The 27847-nt window shown below is 40.7% G+C and overlaps 2 protein-coding genes and 1 long non-coding RNA gene across 3 annotated transcripts; 1 reads left to right on the top strand and 2 right to left on the bottom strand.

Annotated features, from left to right (window-relative positions):
• Positions 1-854: 854 nt before the first annotated feature.
• Positions 855-3156, top strand: LOC122041303 (BTB/POZ domain-containing protein At1g67900-like). The gene is made up of 4 exons (XM_042600941.1): positions 855-1085; positions 1159-1228; positions 1320-2435; positions 2506-3156. Exons 1-4 carry the CDS (start codon positions 1027-1029, stop codon positions 3001-3003), a joined length of 1743 nt encoding a protein of 580 aa, XP_042456875.1. The 5' UTR covers positions 855-1026; the 3' UTR covers positions 3004-3156.
• A 132-nt stretch (positions 3157-3288) lies between these two features.
• Positions 3289-8154, bottom strand: LOC122041304. Its single transcript, XR_006128950.1, has 4 exons — positions 6499-8154; positions 6364-6415; positions 5070-5320; positions 3289-3426 (listed from the first exon to the last, which is right to left on the bottom strand). It is a non-coding gene; the product is annotated as an uncharacterized LOC122041304 (long non-coding RNA).
• A 5809-nt stretch (positions 8155-13963) lies between these two features.
• Positions 13964-16431, bottom strand: LOC122041305 (beta-1,4-mannosyl-glycoprotein 4-beta-N-acetylglucosaminyltransferase-like). The gene is made up of 2 exons (XM_042600942.1): positions 15923-16431; positions 13964-15583 (listed from the first exon to the last, which is right to left on the bottom strand). Exons 1-2 carry the CDS (start codon positions 15986-15988, stop codon positions 14486-14488), a joined length of 1164 nt encoding a protein of 387 aa, XP_042456876.1. The 5' UTR covers positions 15989-16431; the 3' UTR covers positions 13964-14485.
• Positions 16432-27847: the final 11416 nt, after the last annotated feature.

The raw sequence follows: 27847 nt of genomic DNA on the forward strand, positions 1-27847 counted from the left end.
TAAAGCTTGAGTTGTAGGTTGAAAAAAAAACTTTGCAAGTTAGATAAGCGAATCATTATTAACTTGAGCTTAAACATAACGGAGGAGTGGAGCGATTGACTTGTGGATCATCGCGATGTAGGTGACATGAGAATAGCACTTGTCTCTTCATCCATCATCTGTTGTTGCTCTAGTTCCTTCTACAATTGCCCTTCTCTAGCTCCGACCAAAAGGTGTTCTCTTAACTAAGAGAAACGGGATCGTATCAAGCTTGTTGCCCAAAGTAGCTACTCTCAATGGGAGCAAGCAAGCTTCTTTACGAACTAATTTACAACATGTGATGCTTGAAATTTAGTAAGAGGAAAAACTAACTCGTGTGTGATGTGTCTACCAATGACTTTGAATTAGAGAGGTACAGATTCGAATAGTAGATAGCAAAGCTATGGGAGTGTCTTCAAGGTTTTAAACCAAAGGCAATAGGACCACTTGATCATTTTCTTCACCTCTTTAATTGCATGCCCTCAAAAGTCCAAGCAACTACCAACTTGTGGCTACACTCGATCATTCGTTCACAACGACCGAGATTAAACTCATCCAAAATCGAACGAGCAAATATTTCATAGTATATATATTATTTTATATCAGATATCCAGATCTTACAATTTAACTAATTTTGATGTAAACGATCTAGATCTAGCTCCATATTTCGTCAATCAAATAAATTTAGGAAGCATGATGATTTTGACGGTTTCATGATACATAGTGACAAAAGATGAGTACATTCAGCCTGATGCGACAGTTTCATGGTACATGAACATTGTTTAGTGAGTGATGTCTGAAAGAACATCCAAAAGCTAATTGAACTAATGAATTCACTCCATAAAAACCTCCACGCACCTAGCTTTACTCACCATTCCATTCCTCTGTTTCTCTGTCCCTTAGGTTCTTCTAACACCCTCCCTTCCATTGTCTCACCCTAAACAGGAAAAACTCTTCTACAATCAGAATTTGCTGTGACAGGTTATGAACTGAAATTTGTCGAAAAAAATGAAGTTTATGAAGCTTGGGAACAGACCTGATTCCTTCTTCACCACTGAAGCAATCAGGTGAATCATCCTTAGTTTTGTTTCAGAATTTTGGAAGCAGCATTTCTGATGTTTTTTTTCTGATTGATGTCAGGTCTGTTTCATCTGAGGTCTCCACTGACCTCAAAATCCAGGTGCAGAAGAGCTTGTATCACCTGCACAGGGTAGATTTCGATCTGATCAGAGATGGAGTTTGTTGGATTTTGTAGAAGATTTTGTTGGTAAAAATGGTGTCTTTGTTTGGTTTTTTTGCAGTTTCCCCTTCTGTCGAAGTGTCTCAGGCTGCAGCAGCTTTGCTCGGAGCTCAGCGCCGGCGAGGTCGCCGTCGTACGTCTGTCGGAGTTCCCTGGAGGGGTCGAGGCGTTCGAGGTCTGCGCCAAGTTCTGCTACGGCATCACCGTCACCCTCAGCGCGTTCAACATCGTCCCCGTGTGGTGCGGCGCTCACTACCTGGGGATGAGCGAGGACGCCGACCGCGGCAACCTCCTCGGAAAGCTCGACGTCTTCTTCCGCTCCTGCATCCTCCGCCGGTGGAAGGACACGCTGGTGGCGCTGCAGAGCACGCGGCAGCACGCGCCTGCCCTCTGCGAGGAGCTCGGCGTCACCGGCCGCTGCGTCGACGCCGTCGCCACCGCCGTCATCGCCAATCCCCTCACCACCAGGTGGGCCAACGACCTCAGCGAACTCTGTGTCGACCACTACTGGCGAGTCATGGTCTCCGTCAAGTCCGCTGGGATCGTCCCCGCCAAGCTCGTCGGCGAGGCGCTGCGTCTCTACGCGCACCGGTGGCTCCCGATCGACGACGACGGCGGCCGAGACGCCACCGCGAAGCAGAAGCAGGTGATGGAGAAGATAACGAGCTTGCTGCCGCCGGAAAAAGGCTCCGTTTCCTGCAGTTTCTTGCTCGAGCTTCTCAAAGCCGCAAACTTTCTCCAAGCTCCCGCTCCATTGAAGCTTGAATTGGCCAGAAGAGCCGGACTGCAATTGGAAGAAGCAACCGTCGACGATCTCTTGATCCCATCAAACTCCGGCGACACATTATACGATGTGGATTTATTAATGTCCATACTGGACGAGTTCTTGCTTCAGGGCCAGAGCCCCACAACCACTCCTCCGAGAGAGAAGCTCAAGTGCGAGAGGCGGCGGTCGCGATCGGCCGAGAAGGCCGACTTCGAAGGCCGGCGATCCTCCTCCTCGGCCTCGCACAGCTCCAAGCTGCGAGTAGCCAAGCTCATCGATGGCTACCTCCAAGAAATCGCCAAAGACAAGAACTTGACCATGGAGAAGCTAATTGCTGTTGCTGAAGCTGTTCCAGATTTCGCCAGGGTCGATCACCATGATCTCTACAGAGTCGTCGACATCTTCCTCAGGGTAATTCACTGATCTTGTTCATAATTTCTAGGACTTCAAAACTGGTTTGATCTTGTTTGATCGAATTCAGTCCCACCCTGAGCTCGACAAGAATGCAAGGAAGCAACTGTGCAGAATGTTGGATTGCAAGAAGCTCTCCGTCGAGGCCTGCATGGAGGCAGCACAGAATGAGCTGCTTCCTCTGAGGGTGGTGGTGCAGGTCTTGTTCTTCGAGCAATCTCGGGCGGCCATGTCAGGTTGCCAGGTCGCTGAGTTGCCTGGCAACATCAAGGCCCTGCTGGCTAAGACCGCCGAAGACGAAGACGACGAAGCAGTAAAAAAGCTTCACCACATTGGCACTGATACTCCATTGGAAGAACATTGGAGAATCTCCCGGTTGAAATGTCCAACCGCCAAATTCGAAACTCTCAAGATGAAGCTCGCCGAGGAGGAGGAGGACGACAATGAGATCGCTCTCTTGAGGAGTGCTTCTTCGCGACTCCGAGCCCTGTGCTCACTTCCAAAGAAACCTAAAAGAATCATCAGTAAATTCTTAGCTATGAACAGACGTGCAAGTCAGAGGCAATGATCAATAAACTATATCACAAATCTTGTGTATCTGTGGCTTTTCTTTGCTAAGCAAACTGTAGTCTATAGCTAATTATGGCATAATTGAATATATTAGAAGCCAAGAATAGCCATCATTAGATGCGATTCACATGAATGGAGATTATTCTCATCATAATTGCTACTTGCTTCCACTACCTTTTGTTTTATTCCTTGTTAAAGGTGTGCAATTTGTATCCTTAAATGTTTTAAGGATGATGAACTCGTTCATCCTAGAAGTCAAAAGTGTCCTGCATCAGAATCCAGTGTTTACCTTCTCAAGCTGATGGATGGCAAACAAGGTAAGGTGCTCCAGACAAATCATGGGACCGGCCAAGAAAAGTACCTGGTCCTAAACTTGCTTCATGGATTACACTCATCATCATGCTACAGCATCTCCAAGCAGCTGCAAAACAAATTTAGTTAAATCCGACAATTGACTAAAGATGCACTTAAAGTTATGAAATTCTCAAAAGACACATTTAACTTCTAGATTTCCTAAATGCCGCACTTAGTTCTCATTTAACCCCTCCTGTCAATTACTACGGTGCTACATTCAAAATTTCAAAAATAAGCACCATAATAATATTAGTTTTAGGATTTATCAAGCACCACAATATTATTATTATTCTTTGAATACAACACCACAGTCATTAGCGGAATAAGTAAAATAGAAAATAAATGTGCCTATTAAAAAATCTGAAAATTAAATACGTCTTTAAAAGAATTCTGTAATTTTAAATTCATGAACTAGTCACAAATCTGACAAGAATCCAGACAATTTATTGGCTAGATCTGTGGGGGCAAATAGCGCAGGAGCTGTAATATTTTGGCTTTCAGTAATTGCCACCAAGGGGAACAGAGTTCCCCCACATCCTCCAAAAGTCATCCTCCTCTCCAGTGGAGAAACAATAAAGAGCAGAAGCAATAACCAAAAGGATTTGACACCTCAATCCGCACATCATTTTCCTACCTGAAACCCCACTTTGCTGATCAGAAATAAATAGCTCTGCAAATCATCTAAAAGAAGATGTTAAAAACTTCACCAAATCTTACCTTTTTCTCTCTTCAATGGCATCAGTGATCATTTACTGGTTCACTGCTGAATATTTCAATTTCTTGAGTGTATCAGGTATTAGGCCATGATAGTGGCCTTAGAATCTAATGCAACCAAGTAAAACTCTAGGCTTCTCTATTCAAATACTGCTAAATATATTAATTTCTTCCTTTTGTGGTTCTTGGCACAGCTGGACATTGCATGAATGACAAGACATATCAGTGCGGCACTCTCATCTACGGCACACAAAATGGACCCAACTGGTGCATTTATTCACACAAGCACAACATCCATAGTACAGATCCACCAAACAAGCAACCATGCTTCTTCTTCTAGCCCTCTATCCATTTAGTTTTATATTTGGTGAGTGGTTAGATATAAAATTTCTCCAGGCCCCATGCAAGAGCTGCATGCTCCAGTCGCAGTTGAAACAATACTAAGGAGGCTTTTGTGGTCAGATGGATTCACCTTAAATCAGTTGCAAGCAAAGCACGCCCACAATGGAGACGAAATGGAAATGAGATGGGGCAAGAGCAATGGAAACAAAATCAGTTGCTGCCTTGCCAATTTTCCCACTGTTGTACTGAAGGTAGACCCACTCGAATTGTGGATTAATTGACATTTCAGCGAATGCCAGGCGTGCATACATGATGTAGCTGAAGGAGATATGTTTGGTTCAAGAAGCAGCATGAGGGACACGAAGTGGACGTTCTAAGGAGGAGGAGGAGGAGGAGGGGCGCAGTGGGGAAGGCAGAGGGTGAGCAATCATTGTAAATGTGGTACGGTGGAGTTAGAGATTTCTAGGATTGCATGTTAAAGTTGGCCTTCCTGATGCCTCATTAAGGCAGTTAATTATCTTGTCCCTCCTAAGTCCAGCAAACACAGCTAGTTGTTCACCCATAGCCAACTTTGCTTCACTGTCAACCCCATCACATACATATGTATCGAGAAACTTATTGGACAAGATCTAGAGAGCAAGTAAAAGTCCATACCTGGTCCCATTAGATTTTTCTCCCTCTCTCCATCTTGGTCTCCAGCCACCAGAAGGAAAGTCATGGCTGCATGTAGTGGAGAAGCACTGAGCCGAAGGGTGTCTCTTCAGGCTTCTTTCAGTATCAATCATGGACTCTATCCCAGCAGACAATCGGACACGATTTCACGTGCTTTGCTTGTTGTTGATCTGGAGTTTCCTGTTGTTTGTGAGGCTGATGCCATGAACTTGAAGCATGATGGTGATTGTCACCTAGAAAAAAATATCAGGTTAGGAATCAGTGGCAGCCAAGAGGCGTATCTAGTGCTTGGATTTTCTAAATCCTATAAGAACTTAATGTTTCTGGAGACATTAATGCCTAGATGATGGTGACATGGTCAACAGTAGAATTAGTTTGTATGAAGCCATCAAGGCACGTTCAGACTTTGAGTTTTGAACTAGATAAATATGATAACATCCAAACAAAATTAAGCCAAGCACTGAAACTTGTGAAGTTCACATCAGCTATATGCACAATTATGAAAACCAACTGTTCTTTGAGGTTTGCCCAAACCATCTGGTTCAAGCTAGATGAGTACATGAGAGTGTTGTATAGTAGTTTGGACCGGACTGGATCTTAAAGTTTGGTTGGCTTGCAGTTCGGCTGAGATCGACTGAAGCTTAAACTTTGCCCCAGGTAGCTTGAAATTGAGATTACTAAAGCTATCAGACATGTCTTCTGCAATGGGCTTCAGCAAATGCATATAACAGTAAGAACTAGTAGCTAAGGTCAGGCCCGAACAACTGTTCTAAGGGCTTTGAAATGATTCGAATAATCCTACCGAACAAAACTTGTTTCGGTCAAGTTGTATTTCAGCTCAGTTCTACTTTGTTCAGAGTTTCAATCTGATATAATAACACAATTCATCATAAATATAACTTGTACAGGACAAGTAGATACCACATGGTAAGCAAATTGCCCTAAATATAGTTTAAAGAACTTTTTGGTTAAGGATCATAAGTTCTAAAGAACAATTGTGCTCAAAGTAACATAGCAACCAATTCAGCTGTCAAACTCGAATAAGATCGCTAGTAATTGGAACAAACACAATCTTGATGTTGAGTATGTGCGTTGTTTTGTTACTGATACCAAAAAGAGTATGAAAACAGCAGCATTTAGAAAAAAAAATGGTATTTAAAGTAGGGACATAGCCCGACCATCATTCAAGTGTGCCCAAAATCTTAGTAAGAAATTAAGCATGATCAAATAATTTTCCAATAGACTATTTAAATCAAAACCAGCTAAAATATATTACCAGCATCAACATTTTAGAATTTGTTGTCACGTTTTCATACCATTTCTGAAACCTGTAAAACAACAATGAAGCAGTATCCCAGCCATGAAGAACAATCAATGATGGAGAGAACAATGCAATCTCTCTCTCTCTTACCTGAAGGAATCCAGCATCTCCACTTTTCTAAATTGTGTAATCCGCACTGCTGTCCTTGCTCCATCAACGCCACATGTAGAATCCCATATGAGTCCCTAGTTTCTGATAGAATGTGCCAAAGCAAGACTACAATAGCAACAAAAGTTATCAGATCAAGTTTGTAGATGTGCACTTAACAGATTTCACAATGAATCCAACTCTTTCTCAAGATTCTTAATCATGGCAAAGTCTTGAAACTGAAATACATTTAGTATAACTGAGCAATGATGGAGCTGCTTGCAATTGCATAATTTTCTAATAAAAGGGTGATAATCCAAACTAAAGGAACAAAGTAGCTGAATGTGCTTTCAAAAGGCATTTGCTCGAATGTTCCTAGACATCCTAACTTATTTTAAAAAGAATGAAAGCATGCAGAATGTCATACAGTTAGACAAAAAAAAAAAGACTAATAAAGTTTCTATTACATATTTACATTGATGACATGAAACTTGCTCGACCCATTAGACTGGAAAAGTATTTGCTAGCATAAGGAATATCATACAACACATGAAAAACACTTTGCTACTCAACCCTGAAAATATTAGAGAATGGCTTTGTTGTCTTTGGAATTATGCAGTCGCCTTACAGAACAATTAAAAGCACAGAAAGTTAAGTACAACATAACTATAACAGTCTATCATGTATTCATACTGCTCCTGTTGGATAAAGACCTTACTGCAGGATTAAATAGATGGTTTATTCCGGCTAGAGCAAGAGAATGAATAATCAATTCAACAATACCCATAATGCAAATAATTCACAGTTAGTAGTGTGTACTTGTATCTGATTGATCATATCAAGTTATATTCACAGCAAAAATAATGACAATAAACACAAGACAAACCAACACGATAGTATAATGTAGTTCAGAAATTTTGCTTCTACTCTACAACCTATGGTGCATTTAGTGTCACCCTGAAAATCCACTATAATCACCCCTTAATAAGATACAATGGGGCGAACCTCTACATCCAGCCAAGGATGGTTTACAATAAACTCAACTTTCTTGAATACTCTCTCTCAAAGATAATGAAATGTTAGTATTACCAAGAACTTGAGTTGTAGCCTCCAACCTTGTTCCAAACTCTTAGAGACCTTTGAGCAGTGTTCACAAAAGTTTCGTGAGTAATTTTGTGGTACTTCTTATGCCCAAAGCTCTACAAGAACTTATAAAATATCAGCTTTGATGGTTCCATTCTAATTGCCTTTAGTTGACCGGACCAGACAACTAAATGTAACCATTAGAAGCTAACAACTATGTTGCTGTAACTGTATTTCACCTCAGGTCAACTACTCAAGTCTCCAGTTGACTGGAATCACATCCAATCAATGATTGTTCCAACAAAACCATTTTGCTAACCCAACACTAGTATTCAATTAACTCTTCAGTCAAGTGACATGCTCCGATCGACTAACCCAATACTTGGATTTCCTCTTACACCATCATCCTGCAAGATGAAGATTGCTTTACCTGCTTGAGTTGGAAAAGATATTAGTTGCACAAAGGAATGAGATTGCATTAAGAGTTTGTGATAAGGTGAAACTTATTCCCGGTAAGTTTTTATTTTTCATTTGAAAAGAACTAAGTGTTACTTGCAACAATCAAGCCTTGCCCTACTAGATGGGGTCGGTTATATAGATCCTTTTACATTATTGTGTTCTATCCCCTACTATATCAACATCTATATTTAAATAAAATTTATCTTATTTTATTTAGAAATAAAATGAAAATTTCGAAATAAAATTTACTTTGTGTGTTTTGCAAAAATGCATTAAATACAATAAGGTCATAAAACCATAAAAGCACAGGAACACACATTGCAAAGAGTTTAGCGTTGCAGTATCAATTATGTTGGAAAGATGTAGTAAAAGTATGAAACAAAATAACAACGCAAACTCCATCTACGTCACAATAATGGCAGAAAAATGAATTTGAAGAGATCAAACAAGAAGTTGCGTTTTATACCCATGAAGCTTTGTAAAGGAAAATATCACATAATCCTAAAACTTAAGATACATCAGCTGTAAAGGCTTAACTAGGCGCCAATATTGAATTGGTAACAAGAGCTTAAATAGAATGTTAAAATTTTTAAATGCAATGGATAGGAAGAATTCAAGCCAGAATCCTATATTTACTTAAAACATTCTGACCACTGAAGTTTGATATGCATTGTTGTGTCACTTCAAAATAGTTCATCTGGAAAACAACCTGGAGTATCAAGCAAGAATCTGCTACATGTGGACATCAAATAGAGCCATAAACTGCAAGCAAAAAACCTTGCAACACACTAAAATTTACAAAGTCAATAACCAAATTTTATAGTTCCAATTGCCAAAACAATTAAAGTTGGTTATTGCAGCCAACATACAGTCAGTCTTTGCTTATTTGCTAAATCTGAATCCACTTGTCTTCTAAACCATAATTGATGAATAAGAATCTAAATGAAAAACTGAAGATCGAGACTGAACAAGGCCAAAAAACAGATGAGAAGTCAGAAATGCAGAACCAAAAGGTCGGAACTAAGAATGTCAAATTGACAACCAAGAAGATTGATTCCCTGCTAGAGGCCACCCGCTAAACCTTTTATTAAAAATAAAATAAAATAATTCATAATTTTCCATGAAGCTTTCATTTTGGGTTCAACACCAACTAAAGAGACCACCTGTTTAAATTTTTTTTTTTAATAACCAAGAACAACCTAATTTGAATTGTTTTGGAAAATGAAATTTAAAAATAATAAACCTGAACGCTAAATTGAGGTTTCTAAATCTTTTATGGACAAAATGACTGGTCAATTTTAGGCTACAAGTATTATATACTTTCAATTTCAGGAATAACTATATGAGAAGTACTTAATGACTCATCATGAGATAGATTAACAATTAATAAAACAGAGAACCCTGTGCCATAATCAAATTGAGGTTCCTCAATAACTAAAAGAAAAAAGATATTAAAAGACTCACCACTGTGTACACTAGCAACAAATAAAATAGAGCAGCCTATCCAAAATGAAATTTCTCAATAACTACAAGAAACAAGATATTAAATGGCTCGCCGTCGTGTACATTTAAGCTAATTAACAAAACAGAGATTAAGAACAATTTTGCTACAACCATACCAACACCAAAAGATTTATATTGCAGGAAAAGTTTAGAAGCTTAGTAAGCAGTGGTTTTGTCTTGTGCAACAAGTGAACAATCTACTCAAGGATGCATACTGTTAATCTCAAGTTTAGAATAAATGAAAATTAAATCAAAATTTTAAAGCAATGGGCCAAAACCAAAAGTAGAAAAGCACCATCTGTAAATTCAACACCATAACACAAAACATCTCTCCATTAATGGAGTCGGAAGTGGAAGTAAATATAATCATACCTCCAAATGAGTCAAATCTAACAGCTAGTGGGACTACTATGGATAATTAATGATAGGACTTCACAATAAATAAATGATGGCACAAACCATGTGATTGGTATAGTGCAACCACTGAAGGAGCTAAGTGGTAGAGTAAAATCCATGTGGAGGAAAAAAATATTTAATCATAAAGTTTCAAAAAGATATAATTAATAACAAGTAAAATGAGATGATGTAATTAACAAGGACAAAAAAGAGGACATGAAAGCAGTGTTGGTCCCTTTGGAGGCCGGCAAGAGGGGAGGGATGAATTGTCCTGAAAAAATAAATCTAACCTTTCTCGGATTTTCAACTAAATAACAAACACTTGTAAAAAAAACAGAGACTAATTAAAAGAAAACAGACACAGGGGATTTACTTGATTTGCAATCAGAGGATTGCTAATCCAAGACGAATACGGCGCACTATCTGATGATCTCCTTCGGGCGGAGTAGCCTCTTTACAACGTTGACAGCACAAACAGAAAAGTAAAGTGCAGAGAAACTGATTACAAGTGAAGTAATTAAATTGTGCAAATCAGTGCTATATTTATAGCATTGTTCGGGGCGCCCCGAAGGGTTCCGGACACCTTGGGGGAATAAACCCCCAACGTTCAGATCGAGTCAAACCTCGATCTGGTCAAAATCCACTTCTCGACACCCAGAATGGTTCCGGGCGCCCGGACGGTCCAGGTGCCTGGACCACTTAAGTCAACCCAGTTGACTTTTTGTGGCCCGGTTCCACTGCTCCGGTTCAACTCGTCTCGGTCCGGGTCTTCTGTTCCGGCTCCGCTAGCTTGGGTGATCTCGGCCATCCGGAATGAGACTCACTCGAACCCAAGTTCCGGCCTTCTCCTCGAGCAGCCTTCCTTCCCGGTTTCTCGTCCTTCGAACATCGCGTACGTTCTTCTCGTCCACCGGTGTACTCTTCCGCGGTCACCTTGTCCCTCGGATGCACCGAACCCGTCGGCTCTCTTCTCGTGTTGTCCTTCTCGTTAGCCACGTCTTCCGCTCGACTTCTTGTGTTCCTAAACTCCTGCACACTTAGGCACAAGGGTTAGACAAAACATGACCTAACTTAACTTGTTTGATCACATCAAAACTCTTTGGGGTTACAACAATCTCCCCCCTTTTGATGTGAGCAACCCAAGTTAAGTTAGGGTAAACATATGCAATAAAAACAATTAATTTGCAAATAAATCCAAAAGATTTTTCAATTTAAAGAATGTATACCTCCCCCTAGACTTAGCATTCTTCTCCGCCTTTGATCACATAGAAATGGGGTTCCTTTTAACAAGTTTAAGGCAAAAAAGAAATTTAAATTCTAACTTAAAAGAAATTTCAAAAATCTCACATAAATTCTAACTTAATTTTTAAGTTTCGAACATAATTCAGAATTTAGAAGAAATTTTTATAAGTAAAAAAAATATTTTTGAATATGTTTTCTAAAACAAATTAAATAACTCTTTTAAAGCATTAAGTGATTTAAATTAATGCTTTTTCAGTCAGTCAATTAAATTTTTCATTTCGATACTTGACTTCCAAGCAGTGGCGAGGCACTAAGGCTTCTTGGTTATTGGAGCAACAACCACTTTCTAGACAAAATCGCAAAAAGAAATTACATGTTTAATTCTCTTGCTGAAGATGCTAAGTCTAATTTTGTTTTTTAAATTAAGCAAGTTTTTGGATCCCAATAGAGGTTCCTTCCTACAGGGTTAATCAAGTATTTTCTAGGTACATAGGCTTTTGCTATTTTTCTGATTTGACTTTGGTGAAACCTATAGTACCAGTTTAGTCCTTTATAATTTTTAAAGCCAGAAATATTTGAACAGGTAGAGTTTTTCAATCTTTCTATTTCTTCTTTTAATTTTTCATTTTCAAGTTTAATCTTATCAAAATCCTTTAATAGACATGATTTTGCTAAAGTTCTTTTTATTTCGAAGTTTTCATTTTTTAATTCAGTATTTTTACCTTTTAATTCAGTGCTATCCCGGCATATTCTTGAATTTCGGACTCAGATGATGAACTATCGTCCCAAGTTGCTTTTAGATTCTTGTGCTTCTTGGGTATCTTGACTTTATCCTTCTTTAGTTCTGGGCAGTCTTCTTTTAAGTGTCATTCCTTTTGACACTGGTAGCAACGCATCCTTCTTCTATTTCTTGGATTCTTTTTATTCTGTATTTCTTTAAATTTATTAGATCTAAAAAACTTTTTAAAATTTCTTACCATATATGCTTCCTAATCCTCTTCTGAATCTGATTCGGGTTCATCCTTCTTGGTTGCGTTTAGTGCGATTATCTAGCTTGATTCCTTTGTTGTCCCTACACACCTGGTTTCATGTAATTTAAGAGTAGAGAACAATTCTTCTAAATTACTTACTTCCAGGTCTTTTGAAATATAGTAGGCGTCGACGATTGATGTCCATTCTGGAGTTCTAGGAAACGCATTGAGTGCGTAGCGTATGGTGTCCCGGTTTGTTACCTTTTCACCGAGGTTCTCGAGACCAGTAATCAATTCCTTTACCTTCACGTGTAGATCGGCTACCTTCTCACCTTTCCAGACGGATGTTCGTCAGTCTATTCCGGAGGATGTCTCTTCTTGCTAGCTTGGCTTCGGATGTTCCTTCGTGGAGCTCTAGGAACTTCTCCTAGAGTTCTTTGGCCGACGAGTAGCTTCCGATGCAGTTGACTTTTTGAGGCAACAACACGCTCAGCAAGTGATATTCCGCACGATTGTTCGCTACGGAATCATTCTGCTTCTTCTTTGTCCACGGGCTCTCTTCTTTTTCTTCTCCATTCTGATTCGTCGGAGCTACAAAGTCATACTTTATAATTAACCGAATTTCGAAATCAGTTTTCAAGAATACCTCCATACGACGCTTCCAGTGTGCGAAGTCCCCCTCGAATTTTGGTGAAACAATGCTTGGTCCGACCATCTCGTTGCTTCGATCGGCGGTTAGTCCTCCTGAAGCGCCTTGCTCTGATACCACTTATTGGTCCCTTTGGAGGCCGGCAAGAGGGGAGGGGTGAATTGCCCTGAAAAAATAAATCTAACATTTCTCGGATTTTCAACTAAATAACAAACACTTGTAAAAAAAACAGAGACTAATTAAAAGAAAATAGACACAGGGGATTTACTTGGTTTGCAATCAGAGGATTGCTAATCCAAGACGAATACGGCGCACTATCTGATGATCTCCTTCAGGCGGAGTAGCCTCTTTACAACGTTGACAGCACAGATAGAAAAGTAAAGCGCAGAGAAACTGATTACAAGTGAAGTAATTAAACTGTGCAAGTCAGTGCTATATTTATAACACTGTTCGGGGCGCCCTAGGGATAAAACTTTATCCCCCAACGTTCAGATCGAGTCAAACCTCGATCTAGTCAAAATCCACTTCCGAACGCCCGGAATGGATCCGGGTGCTCGGACCACTTAAGTCAACCCAGTTGACTTTTTGTGGCCCGGTTCCACTGCTCCGGTTCAACTCGTCTCGGTCCGGGTCTTCTATTCCGGCTCCGCTAGCTTGGGTGATCTCGGCCATCCGGAATGGGGCTCACCCGAACCCAAGTTCCGGCCTTCTTCTCGAGCAGCCTTCCTTCCCGGTTTCTCGTCCCTCGAACGTCGCGTACGTTCTTCTCGTCCACCGGTGTACTCTCCGCGGTCACCTCGTCCCTCGGACTCACCGAGCCCGTCGGCTCTCTCCACGTGTCGTCCTTCTTGTTAGCCGCGCCTTCCGCTCGACTTCCTGTGTTCCTAAGCTCCTGCACACTTAGACACAAGGATTAGACAAAACAGGACCTAACTTAACTTGTTTGATCACATCAAAACTCTTTGGGGTTCCAACAAGGAGAACACTTTCATAAACCAGATGTAACTAGGGGCAAGAAAAACTTGATAAAAAAATCCAGGAGGTGTCAAATTTCATCTAGCTTGACTTGCATATTATTGCCTCTGCATTTACAAAAAGATGCAGGGAGCTAAGACCACATTCAAATTAGAAATCATTTATTGCATCACATTTGCAAAGATGCAAGGAGGTAAGACCATAGTTCAGACAAATTCAAAACAAAAAACAAAAGACATCTCATTATGATACCATCTTGATCACCAAATGGAGCATTCAAACAAATCACACAGTATTGATGATCAATAGATTTCAGGGGGGTGTTGGAAGAAGATACATGACTAAGTTAGTTTCCAAGAATAATCCCAACAATTAAAATCCAGGAAACAATGCTCAATTTCCTTTATACAATAACCGGGATATGTGCATCCATAAGGTAAGTAGAGCTGAATAACCTCTGGTGCTAATTAATTTCCCTGATGTCCCTCAACTAATAATGGTGTTGACACCGGAAAAACTTGAAAGAATACAATCAGCTTCAACAAGACTATTGCATATCAATTTGAAATTTCATTGTTTGCCCTTTGTGCCAGAAGAATCATCCAACCGTCTCATATACTGATCTCCATCAATGCAAACGCCATCAGTTTCTCAACGAGTGTCACTGCAGCATATACAAACAACCAAAAGTACCACCAAAGGTCTCGTAGACTCACTCACTTTCTCGCTTGCAATTCCCGGGTAACAGGTACCGATACTGGTCAACATGCTGAAGTAGATAACAAGGTAGACGAACAGCAGAATATGAACTAAGTATTGGACCCAGCTTGTTAATAATTTCTTGGAAAGAATATTCTTCTGGAAGCATATCAAATAGGTCTGCTCCTCGGCAGATCACATCTTGAATTCTTTGAGGATTCAAGTAGTAGGCAAATCTCACACGATCAACATGACTATACGCTTTCATCTTAAATATGAACTGGCTTATATGGCGAAAACAGAAGCTACAATGCCAACCCGAATCAGCAAATAAATTATCAGTTTGGCGGAAATGGGCATATCTGGTCTTCCCTGCTTGGTACCTATGAACTGAAGCCCTCCAACTCTTGTCATCAAGGTAAAACTCAAAAGAGTAGAGATAATTGCGGAGCTGCAGATGAAGCTTGTCAGGAATCTCATCACACCATCTTAGGAGGTCAATCGTATGGCCACTTGGAATCTCATCAATATCAGACATGATCAGCAGGTCATCATCGTGAATACCTGCTATCTTTAGAAGTTGATCCAGGGCCACTCGCTGGTACGATTCCTCGACAAATGGATTCTCCCCCTTCACGAACCTTCCCCCAATAGTGCCATAGGTTAGCCTTAATTCAGCAAACTTAAATCGTTGCCTGTTGTTGGCAAAAAACAAGGGCTTTCTCAGACCTGTGAAGGTTGAATTAGCTTCAAGGAGAACAAACTCAGAAACATAGGGGCTGAGTTCATGCCACCTGATCTCAAGCATATCGAGTTCATTGCTGAACAAGACGGCATCATAGACACGACGAGGCAAGTCGCGGATGCCCCAACCGTGAAGTTGGCAGAGGCGCTCCATAGAGACGTTGGGGTGATAGTAGTGGGGGATGGTGCGGAAGGGTTTGGGAGGGGACTCCCAGATGGGGCGGAGGAAGTAACTAATCTTTTGTCCATGAAAGTAAATGACGAAGATAAAGAATGGAACTCCAATAAGGAGAAGAAGCAATGCCTTGACATCGAAACCTCGGAGGGCGCACCGGAGTCGCGACATGGTAAGAGCAACCCTCGACGTCTGCAGGAAAGAATACCAAGCAAACAAGAATTAAAAGCAAATTATTCGCGAAGACTCTTGGGCCACAAAATTTTGAAAAAACAAAACATAAAAGAAGACAACATTATCTAGGGATCTGATGGAGAAACGGAAGAACCTCAAGCAATCGCGCAAGAAAAATCAATCCATGAAATCGACACCACTCCTTTCAAAATCGGCAACAATTTCAAAACTAAAACATAAAAGGAGCCATCCGACATTATCTAGGGTCTGGATCAAAATCATCGATTCCAAGCCGTAAAAAAAGTCGAGGAAAAAAAAGGAATAGATCTGGAAGAAGGAAAACCAAATAATAATCACCTCTCCGCAGACATCCTCGCATATATGATCCTTCTTCTTGCAAGAATAGTACCCCGTTTCCGGCATCTCGAACGGAGAGAAAGCACCGGAGACAAAAAAAAAGAAAGTAGAAATCAAAGTTTCTCTTCACAGAACCGGGAAAGGAGCACTTTTTCCGCCCAGAACAGCCTCTAGGGTTGCTCGTGCGATGCCAGGAGCCGATCAGATCACACCCGGTCTCCGGCACGCAAGCGGCAATGTCCGACCACTCTCTCCTCCGCCCTTCTACTCTATCTCCGCGATTCTCCTCCTCCTCCCTCTTCTGCCGCTCCGTCTGGCGAATGGTGTGGCATAATCGCAGCGGAATCGCCTAAAAATAGCCGTGGGGATCAGACGGAGACGAAAGGGGGAAGGATCGGGTGAGGGATTCGGATTCTGGATACGGTGGCGCTGGTGGAACTCCTCCGGTCCTCTCCCCTCCTTTGCCCTCTTTTGCTTGACTGTTGCGCTCGATCTTCGCGGGTGATCTGGTGGGCTAACAGGTAACAGTGTCACGCCCACCCTTTCTTATTTATAGACATCTCTCCTTCCGATTCAAACTCCATTTAAAAAAACAATTATTATATATATATATATATAGAGAGAGAGAGAAATGTTATCCTGTGGTGCAATTCTTGCGGTTTGGTGCGGTAGAGATGAGTTGGCATTCCACGTCAAAGCCAAAAAAAAAAAAACGCGGCATCATCTCTTCTCGTCTTCTTCGCCGACCTCGCCAAACCACCGACTGCCGACCTTCCACTGGACGCCCGCCCACCGTCGGCCGGATGGCGGCCGGATTCCGGCCAAATGGCGGCCTGAATCTAGCCAGAATCTGGCCGCGATCCGGCCGGAATCCGGTTGTGATCCGGCCAAGGGTGATCTGCCAGCGTCTCGTGAAGATCAGCTGCAACCGTGGGGAGAAGCGGAGAGATTGTTTTTGAGCGCCGGTTTTGAGCGTTTTTTTTTTTTGTGTTTTCACGCGGCTGACGTGGCAAGTACCGCACAAAACCGCACCTTATGCACCGCAGCATAAAATCTCTCTCTCTCTCTCTCTCTCTCTCTCTATATATATATATATATATATATATATATATATATATATATATATAAAAGATATCTTGCGGCACGCATCCGTGCGGATTGGTATAGTGAATCGATCCACTACGACGCTGGATCGATCCAGCATGCCCGGATTGATCCACTAATCGATCCAGGCACGTTGGATCGATCGGTGGATCGATCCAGCACGGATTGTAACGTGCGCCGCACTAAATCGCACGGATCGGTGGATCGATCCAGACTACACAGTTGGCGTTGCAAACGTGGCTTTATTTGTTTTTTTCCCTCTTCTTTGACTTTCCACTTCACAGAACACATGTGTTCTCTCGTTTAAGCATTCGAAGCGAAAACTAGGGCAGGCCCGAACTCGTCACCGTGACGCTGTCCTCGCCGCGCACCTTCCCTCGGTGTTCCTCCTCGCTCTCAACTCCTCATGACCCTCACCGTCCCTCGGCTGCGACAAGTTCTCTTGGCCGTGAAGCATTCCACGAAAAGGGGAGCAAGACGGTGCGACAAGTTCCCTCTATGCTCGCCATTCTCTCCCCTCACCGCGATGAGTTTCCCTTCCTCACCGCGAGTGTCCTCTGTGCTCGACAGCCAAGCTAGGGTAGCAAGGCTTGGGCAGCAAAGTTTCTCCCTCATTGTTCCTCTCGCCTGTGCTCATCGTCGTCTCCCCTTATCGCATTCTCGGCTACAATAAGTTCTGTCCGCTCGTGCTTGAGGTATGTATTTGTTTCCTCTCCTTGTCTTCTCTGCGCTGGTTCCCCTCTCTCGGTGTCTTCGCCCTCTCGTGCTATCTGATTTTGGTTAAGGATTCAATTGTGATTTTTAGCAACTTATAAGTTGGGAAATGTGCATTTTTATAACCGTTCTTTTTTCCTTAATAAGAGTCCTTATATCAATTTGTATTTGTTAAAAAAAATGCACATCAGAGTATTCTGTTTTTTTGGATATCTTATGATTATCTTTGTGTTTTTGTTCAGGTTGCATGCGTGAACTTGAAGTATCACTCTTACAATGTTTTTTCTGGCTATTTGATAATGATATGCAAAATTTCATTTCATCTGCATCTGAAATTTCTTAACAATGGATGAAAATCATGGTGAAGATCAGTTATACATTCCTCAAGTTGCAGATGATCGAAAGTCAAAATATGAGATGAAATTCTCATCAATAGATGAGACATTTTCATTCTATAACCAATATGCACGCGAATCTGGATTTAGTACAAGGATAAATAGTAGCAAGAAAAATAAGATAACAAATGAGGTTGTGTGGAAAACATTTGTATGCCTTAAAGAAGGGCATACAGATGATCAACGGAATAAACAAGCAAAGGGTGATCAACGGACAAGGGAAAGAACACGTGGTGAAGAAAGAACACGTGGTGAAGTTAGAACTGGTTGTAAGTCAAAGATTTCATTTGTCAAGAAATAAACTGGATCTGCATGGGTTGTCACTAATTTCATGGAAGGTCATAATTATCCACTATCGACTATTTCAAAGGTGCATTTGCTACGCTCACATCGTAATATTTCAGTAGCAAAAAAAGTATTGACTCAACGGTTTTCAGAGGCCAATGTGTCAACTTGCCAACAAATGTGATTATTGGAGATAGAATATGGAGGGCCCGAGCAAGTAGGTTGCACAGAAAAAGATATTAAAAATTTTGAGAAAGAGTTAAGGGATGAACAAAAGAGTATCGATGCTAAAACACTAATCGAGCTATTTGCATCTGAGGAAGAGAAAAATCCAGCTTTTTTCTTTGAATACCAAACTAATTCAGATAACAGATTCAGTAGATGTTTTTGGGCTGATCATTTATCAAGAACGACATATAGTGTATTCGGTGATGTGGTTGTATTTGATACAACATATAACACCAACAAATATGGGTTGATTTTTACACCATTTGTAGGAGTGAATCATCATCACTAGACAATTATTTTTGGTTATGACTTTAAGTAAAGGAGTTAGAAGCTGCCATGTTTGCTCTAAGTACCGAGACAGTTAACTTGCAGGAAGAGGTGAGGGTTTAGTCCAAGCTTCTCTTCAATATGGCACAAACCTTGCAGGAATTTCAATGATGGATTCTCAATTGGTAGATAAGTAAAAATTAGAAATCTCGCTAACAACTAGTGAATCCTAGCTCTAAGTAGAAAGGGCTAGGAGGGTTAGGGCTATTTCAGACCTGACTCAAAAAACTATTTTGCTAGAAGAGCTAAGATTTTCTCACCCGCCTGGCTCGCCTGAACAAACCAATGAATTATCCTCTAAGGACTTGGTGATACCGGAACAACAAGAGAAATTGGACACACAAGCATCTGAGTTGGAGTCATTACAAGCTGAGTTAGACTCCACAAAGGTTGAGTTGAAAGCGTACAAGGCCGAGGAGGACGAGCATTTTGAAGCTAGACAGAGGGCTCATCTCAATTCTCCTGAATTCGACAAAAAATTCCCTAAGTGCATTCTAAGAATGTTCCGCCATGCAGCTGGAGGAGTTGTTCAACAATTACGAGAGGGTTGTTATCTATTGACAAAACCTTCATGACAAGCCATAGATCGTCATTGACTTCTCAAGGAGCTCCTGAAGGGCCTCTTGAACAAGTTCAATTAGTATATGTTATGTTTTCATGATGTGTAATTATTGAAAGGAACAGAAATTAAATGTTAAGATGTGCATTAAACATTGTTAAATCACACCTGTTTCCTTGTATATCTTCAGAACCATCAATTTTTCTGGTAAAATAAACTCTGTATGCCTTATTCATGAAATATTTATTAATCCAAATAATGAATTAAGCGGGACAGGAATGTCTGTCAGAATAATTAGACTGACCAAATGAATTATCTCAGAAGGGATCTTTGGGTTGCATCATATGATGGGCAAGATGTCGACGCCGAGCGAAATGACCAGGCCAAACAACTATAATACCTTAATATATTCATGATATGACTTCTGAATAATTTTTTCATAATTGATTATCAGACTGAATATTAAATGGATGAGATGAGACTGAATGGGATAACCAATCTAATAATTTTTCATCGTTTATTGCCGGATTGAATAATAAATCGGTCGAGATAATGCAAAACAGAAGAACTAGGCATGTAGATATGATGAACCCCTTATTATTAGAACCCATATGGGAATTTAAGAGTTCAGAATGTAAAGACGCAAAAGCATGCTCTCTTATAACCCTTTCGGAGGATCGGGAGTTTGGAATTTAAAGGCGCGAGAGCATACTCATAACCTGGACGGTGGCTCGGAAGTCTGGACTTTGAGGTGCAAGAACATACTTGCTTATAACCCACTTGGAGGACCGGAAGTCTAGAATTTGTAAGCATGAGAGCATGCTCCCTTATAACTCGCTTGGAGGATCGGGAGTTTGGAATTTATAGGCACAAGAGCATATGCTTGGTTATAACCCACCCAAAGGATCGGAAGTCTGAAATTTGAAGGCGTGAGAGCATACTCGCTTATAACTCGCTTGGAGAATCGGGAGTATGGAATTGGAGGCACGAGAGCATTCTCTCTTATGACTAACCAGAGGATCGGGAGTTTGAAATTTGAAGGCACGAGAGCATACTCGCTTATAACCCGCTCGAAGGATAGTGAGTACGGAATTTGAAGGCGCAAGAGCATATGCTTGTTTATAACCCGCTTGGAGGATTAGGAGTCTGGAATTTAAAGGTGCGAGCACATGCTTGCTTATAACCCGCCCGGATGTTCTGGAGTATGGAATTTGAAGGCGCGGGAGCATGCTCGCTTATAACTCGCTCGGAGGATCGGGAGTCTGAAACATAATACAGGAGAGCATGCTTACTTATAACCCGCTCGAAGGATCGAGAGTCTGGAATTTAAGGCACGAGAGCATGCACTCTTATAACCCGCTTGGAGGATCAGAAATCTGAAATTTGAAGGCATAAGAGCATGCTCGCTTATAACCCGCCTGGAGGATTGGAAGTTTGGAATTTGCAGGCGCGAGAGCATGCTCACTTATAACTCGACCGGTGGCTCAGGAGTCTGGAACTTGACAAAATTCTCAGATAAATTCGCCTACATTCTAATTAAGTGTAAAAATTTTACATAATCTATGATAAATTACAGGCGTACTTTTTAAGCCCTATAAGGTTGCAGATGATTCACGCTCCAACGTAGCTCCAACCTTTTCCCTTCTGCGTCTTCGAGGTAGTAGGAGCCCGAGGTGAGCTTTTGCACCACTTTGTATGGTACTCCTCATTGTGATTTCAGCTTGTTAACATCCCCAATCGGTTTGACGTGCTTCCAGACTAGATTGCCAACCTGAAAAAAAATCTAGGAATAACTCTTTTATTATAATTTTACCTCATCCTTTGGCAGCATGCCATTAGCTGAACTACCATTTTATCTCTAACTTCTTCTATCAGATCGAGCTCCATAAGGCATCGGCTGACATTATCCTCGTCATACAACTGTCTTTGATTGGATTCCACGCCAATCTCGACCGAGACCATTGTTTCACCGCCATAAACTAGATAAAAAGGGGTTACACATGTCTCTTCTCGAGGGGTTGTACGATATGCCCATAGTACATTGGGTAGCTCATCCACCCAGCTTCCCCGACGTGGTCTAGTTTGGTTTTAAATCCTTTGATGATTTCTCTATTTGTCACTTCTGCCTGGCTGTTACTTTGAGGGTAAACCACAGATATGAAGGCTTACATGATACCATAGGTTGAACACCACTCTCGGATTTTCCTGCCTTAGAATTATTTTTCATTATCTGAAACCAGTTTATGTGGGATTCTAAACCTGTAAATGATATGATGTCATAAGAATTTGATAACCATTTACTCAGTTATCTTTGCTAGTGGCTCAGCCTCCACCCATTTTGAAAAATAATCCACTACTACTAGTAAGAATTTCTTCTGCGCAGGTGCTAGGGGAAAAGACCTTACTATATCCATATTCCACTGCTGGTTGAATGGGAAGGAGATAATGGAAGTTTTTAGTAACTTCGTGGGGTGATACGAAATATTCTAGTGTTTCTGACAGGATAGTAGGTTTTTACTAATTGAGTTGCATCAGCTTGTAGAGTGGGCCAAAAAAACCTGGTAAGTAATCTTTTTTTTTAGCGAGAGATCAGCTGCTTGCATGACTTCCACAAGAACGTTGATGTACCTCCTGTAAAATATATTACATGTCGTCCGGTCCGATGCACTTGAGTAAAGGACATGAGAAAACCCGTTTATAAAGATGGTCCCTAATTATAGTAAATCAACTGCCTCTTTTCTGCATTAGGCATGCTTGCTCTCCTTCGGCCAATAAGATGCCCTGCTACAGAAATAAAATGATAGGTGTTATCCAATCACTCTACAGTTCAAGGTTGACCTGTCGTTCAATGCAGACTTCTAGCAGTGTTTGTTCTACCAGCTTATCCAAGGTCCATGGCACTATAGAGGAAGTTAATTTAGCCAAGTCATATGCTGTCTAATTTTCTACTCGAGGAACCTTCTATATGATCACTTCCTGGAATCCTACTCTGAGCTTCTCGAATGCCTCTGCATAGAGTTTTAGCCACTTATTATTGTTCTCAAAATTTCTTTATAATTGCTACGTGGCCAACTGAGAATCTGAATAAATTAAAACTCGAGAAGCTCCAACATGTCTGGCGACTTACAGGCCGGCTATCAATGTTTCATATTCTACCTCATTATTGGTAGACCGATAATTTAGTTGAACAGATAACTGTATTCTATCTTCCTTGGGTGATATCATAAAAATACCTATTCAGCTACCCTATCGATTGGATGATCCATCCACGTATATTTTTCAAGTTCCCTTAGGCTCAGGGTTTTGCACCTCTGTTATGAAATCAGGAAAGGCTTGAGCCTTGATGGTCGCTCGGGGTTGATATTGTATGTCGTAAATACTTTGTTTATAAGTCGTCAGTAAGTAGCACCTGCATTCTTTAGTCTGAACGACATAACCTTATAGTAGTAAGTGCTCTCAGTAGTTATAAAGCTAACATTCTCTTGGTCATCCTTGGCGAGCGGTACCTGATAGTACCCCTGATAGACGTCCATGATGTAAATTAGCTCACATCCAGAAGTTGAGTCTACTATCTGATCAATTCTTGATAAGGGGTAGTAATCCTTAGGGCATACTTTGTTGAGGTCCCGGAAGTCTCTCCATTTGTTTGCCGGCTTGGACACTAGGATCGCGTTGGCTAACTAGCTCTGGAACTGCACCTCTTGGATGTAGTCGATTTCCAATAGCTTGTCTACTTCTGCGTAGATGATCTTATTCTGGTCTACCCCAAAATCCTCTTCCTCTGTTTGACCGACCGAGCTTCAAGGAAGACATGAAGTATATGCTCCATTACTGTGGGGGGAGACGCCTGTAATCTCCTTGGGCTCCCAAGCAAAACATCATTGTTACATGTTAAACATACAACAATCTCTTCTTTAAGTTCTAGATGTAGGTCGGTAGCTACTTGGGTAGTGACTTTCGGTCGGCCTGGTAGGATTTGAATCTCCTCCTTTTATTCATAGAACAGGGTGGGCGGTGCTTCTCGAATAGTGCAGACTTCCATCCGTTGCATCTTCCGGGTGGAGTTGACTTCAGTCTTAATTATATCAACATAGCACTTGCGTGCTACTAGCTGATCTCCTCTAACTTTCCTGACTCGATCATCCACGGGGAACTTTATTTTCTAGCAGAAGGTGGAGACCATTGCTCGGAACTCATTTAAGGCCAGTCGATCCAAGATGACGTTGTAGGCTGGAGGGGGGGGGGTGCGCCCACGACTATGAAGGCCGATGACGCATCCTCATTAGGAGCTCCTCCCTTAAGGATATGACCAACTTTATTTGGCCGTGTGGCTGGACCCCATTGCCTGTGAACCCATACAAAGGAGTCACCATGGGTTGAAGCTCGCTCGGGTCTATTTACAGCTGCTCAAACGCTTGTTTGAAGATAATATTGACCGAGCTGTCTGTGTCAAGAAAAGTACGATAATGTTATAATTAGCTATAACATATTTAATAAAGCGTCATTATGAGATATTTCCACTCCCTCTAAATCTTTAGGCCTGAAGCTGATTTCAGGCCCGGTCGCTTGCTTTGTATTGTAGTTGACCATGTGAATCTCCAATCGGCGAGTGTGTGATTTTCTCACTTGGTTGGAGTCTCTATCAGTTGGGCCCCCGCTATCATGTTGATATTGCTTCAGGCGACATTATTAGGATTCTTCTCTTGCCTCATTGGGAGTTCTTGTTGGACCCGGGCGGGCTCCTGTGCCTAGTCTGCTGGCGGCAAAGGTGTTCTTGGGTGTCGCTCGACCTCGCATCTCTACTAAGTGAGTCATTTAGCCATCGATAAGGGTGATAGTTAGAGGATGGGGTACGTCGGTGGAATCTTTGATTGCTATTCCGGCGATTGACCAGATTATAACAATGTTGGGTGTCGTGAGTAGACGAACGGTGGTATGCGCACCATCGTCACAAATATCCTCAAGGGGGCTAGGGATATCTTTCATGCTCGGCCTCCACATGCTGTACAGCAAGGGACCATGGTTCTTGTCGATGGGGCTAAGGATCCGTCCGAGGTCCTCTATTTGGTGGAGCAAGTAATGCTTGGTGCTCAGGCGCTAAAACTACAGAAATCCCTGAAACAGTGGATGGAGTCCGCCAGCAATCATTTGAACCATCTTTGTGTTGAGCTAAGGAGTGTGGTAAGGAACACTCGACACTTTACACCGTCCGTATATTGATGCAGGAGGGACGCATTCTCAAACTTGAGGAGGTGATCCTCATAATCAGTCGACCCTGAGTATTTACCTATCGTCGGGGGCTGATAATGCTTTAGCAGTTTATCTTGTAGCACTCCCTGAGAGATTGGGGGTGATAATCTACTTGGGAGAGCTGCAAGTTGCGAGGGCTTTTCCCTTGCGCCCGTCTTGAATAAGTGCTTCCCCAGAAGATTCATGGTGTGATCCTTCTTGGCCCTATTCGGGTGGCGTATGGAATAGTGCTTGATGATGAGGGATTGGCGAATGAGGCGTGGGAGGTAGATGAGCGGAGCCTTCCTCCTAAGCATCTCTTTCCCTTTGATAGGCTATTGTCGATGCTATAGGATTTGGCAGCAGTAGTGTGCCACCAGTAGCTGCTTGTTGTTGCTGCTGTGCTAGTATCTGTGCTCGGGCATTGATGAGCGCTCTAGATCTTTTTGTGTTAAGGTAACGGTGGTGAGTCATCCAATTTCTTCCATCTCTAATCTTTAGATTTAGGCGAAAGTTTCCATAGACGATATCAAATTTGATCATATCTGAAAACTACAGAGATGAAGCACGAGGCACGGTGGATTAGTGGTTGACCGAGAGAGTGGCTCCACGGAGAAGCTTCCTTTCGATCCTGCGCACATGGAGACGAGCCAACAAAACGTTAGCACCTAGAAACCAAGGGGAGTCCCTGGCGAAGGCCCTTTGATGCTCAAGTCAGTACAAGTCCGGACGGGTGAAAGAAGAACAGTAAAGAATGTGTGTGCGATAGTAAGTGTTAGATGTTTAGAGAACGTACCTTGCCAACGGAGAGGACTCCCTTTATATACCACCTCTCATAACCTCCACAATCATGAGATTGCTAGTGATGTCAGAGTTTGTTGGGGTAATGGAGAGCGTACAACTTAGGTCATGTGCAATAATTGTCTAAGGAGTTTTCCATTTACCCATATATATACACCTCTTTTGTCATTTATAATTTATGCCGTTGCTAAGGTCACTGAAGGAATATGCTGTTATAAATGGTCAGCTGATGAAAGATACAATAATTTTGAAGAAGGTTCTAGCAGAATATTCTCTGACAGGTGGTTATTATTCTAACAAGTTGTTAGGATTCTCTGCATATGTTGTTGGCTAAGTAAATCTCGGTTGACCCATAAGGCCGCTCGTCTCTATTAAGCTGCTCAGTTATGTTATATATAGTCTGCTTAGTTATGTATTATGCTGCGTATATCTCGGTCGACTTATAAGACTGGCCGCTTTTATATATGTCCTTACATTAAGCTGCTCAGTTATGTTCTATATAATATTAGCGATCTGTTCGGTAAATAATATATTAATGTATTGGGCATGCTGGAAATTTGTTCAATAAGTCGTATGACAAACTGTGCATGTTGGAAATCCCTTTGAGAATCAATATGAAACTGAGTGCCTTAGGTCCAACCAACCTTTTTTTTTTTTGGCCAGGCATGCCTAGAGAGGTTTTTGAGTATTAGGGAGACCAACCATTATTTGGACCAAACCGATAGCTAATCGACTGCGAGGTGGGTCAGACATTCCGGTCGACCTATAGGGTTGACCATCTTTAAATCTGGCTGGGCATGCCATCGTTTAGTTCAAGAGTCCAGACCCCCTTGCGCTTGACCAGCCCAAGGGATGATCGACAATCTCTCATCCAACTTGCAACTAGGTCAGGTTGGACTTGAAAAGCCTTAGCGCTGGACGCAAAATCAAGCCAGGTGGGGGAATACTTTTTTCCTTTGACTTTGACCGTCATGTCATCTTAACTTTGACTGTCACATCACCATGATCTTGACCGTCACGTTATCTTCTGAGTCCGCTAGTTACAACCCATACAAACATTCAAACAATTTTAATTAATATTAAAAATGATATTGACTAAATATTATTTTAATTTTAATTTTAATTTTATATTAAAGTAATTTTGAAAAATGATAAAATAATTTAGTCAATATTAAAAGGATTTTGATCAACATTTAATTAATTTTGAAGAATATAAAATAAGTTTACAACATTAAATAGTTTAATCTCTTATTTATTCGATTTAAATTATTACGGGAGGAATATTTTTACCAATTTTATGGGAAAATTTACATGTAATCCCTAATCAGAAATAAAACTTTACATGCAGTCTTCATTGATAAAAATCTTTGTTGTTACTCTACAGTTAAATATAATGGATACTAATTTACCTAATTACTCTTGATGTTTTTAGGTATAAAAAGTTCAAAAATAAGTATAATTATTCTTAAATTCAGCACATTAAACTAGAATATAATATATTTTCTATCAAATTGAGCACGACTCTTTCTCTATCTCAATTTGATAGAAAATATACTAGATTTTTTTTTAAATGGTGCTTAATTGGATGGAAAATATACTAGTTTTTTTAAAAAATAATACAGAATTTAGGAGGAATTATATTAAGTAGGGAAAAAATTGTACTCAATTTGATAGAAAATATACTCAATTCTAGTTTAAAGTACTGAATTTAATAGGAATTATACTCATTTTTAGACTTTTTGTACTTAAAAAAAGATGAGAGGTAATTTTGATAAAAAATATACAGTTTAAAGTATTGAATTTAAGAATAATTATACTCATTTTTTGATTTTTTTTACCTAAAAAATCTGAGAGGCAGTTAGAAAGCCGTGCTCAATTTGATAGAAAATATATTCTATTCTAGTTTAAAGTGTTGAATTTAAATTATACTCATTTTTAGACTTTTTGTACCTAAAAAAATATTTGGAGAATTTTGATAGAAAATATACTCGATTCTAATTTAAAATGCTGAATTTAAAAGAAATTATATTTATTTTAAACTTTTAGTATCTAAAAAATTTTAGGGGTAATTAGGTAATGATATTTATAGAAAAGAGTTGAAGGAAATAAAATTTATATGTAAGAAATGGAAATAAAATTTTTTGAACATAGGATTACATATAAAGATTTTTTTTCTAATTTACCGTATTTTTACTCGATACTTTTTTTTTGAAAAATAATAATAAACAAAATGTCTTATACCGGGATTTGTTATTGCTTGAAGATAAATTCGAATCTCCCACT

This window comes from Zingiber officinale, chromosome 2A (genome assembly GCF_018446385.1).
Source record: "Zingiber officinale cultivar Zhangliang chromosome 2A, Zo_v1.1, whole genome shotgun sequence".
NCBI lineage: Eukaryota > Viridiplantae > Streptophyta > Magnoliopsida > Zingiberales > Zingiberaceae > Zingiber > Zingiber officinale.

What these genes read in the sequence shown, in the direction of transcription:
- LOC122041303 (XM_042600941.1), top strand. Translation starts at nt 1,027, where the DNA reads ATGAAGTTTATGAAGCTTGGGAACAGACCTGATTCCTTCTTCACCACT. An exon ending in TTCACCACTGAAGCAATCAG is followed by an intron (nt 1,086 to 1,158) that starts GTGAATCATCCT and finishes GATTGATGTCAG; the next exon opens with GTCTGTTTCATCTGAGGTCT. An exon ending in TCGTCGACATCTTCCTCAGG is followed by an intron (nt 2,436 to 2,505) that starts GTAATTCACTGA and finishes GATCGAATTCAG; the next exon opens with TCCCACCCTGAGCTCGACAA.
- LOC122041305 (XM_042600942.1), bottom strand. Translation starts at nt 15,988, where the DNA reads ATGCCGGAAACGGGGTACTATTCTTGCAAGAAGAAGGATCATATATGC. An exon ending in GCGAGGATGTCTGCGGAGAG is followed by an intron (nt 15,584 to 15,922) that starts GTGATTATTATT and finishes TCTTTCCTGCAG; the next exon opens with ACGTCGAGGGTTGCTCTTAC.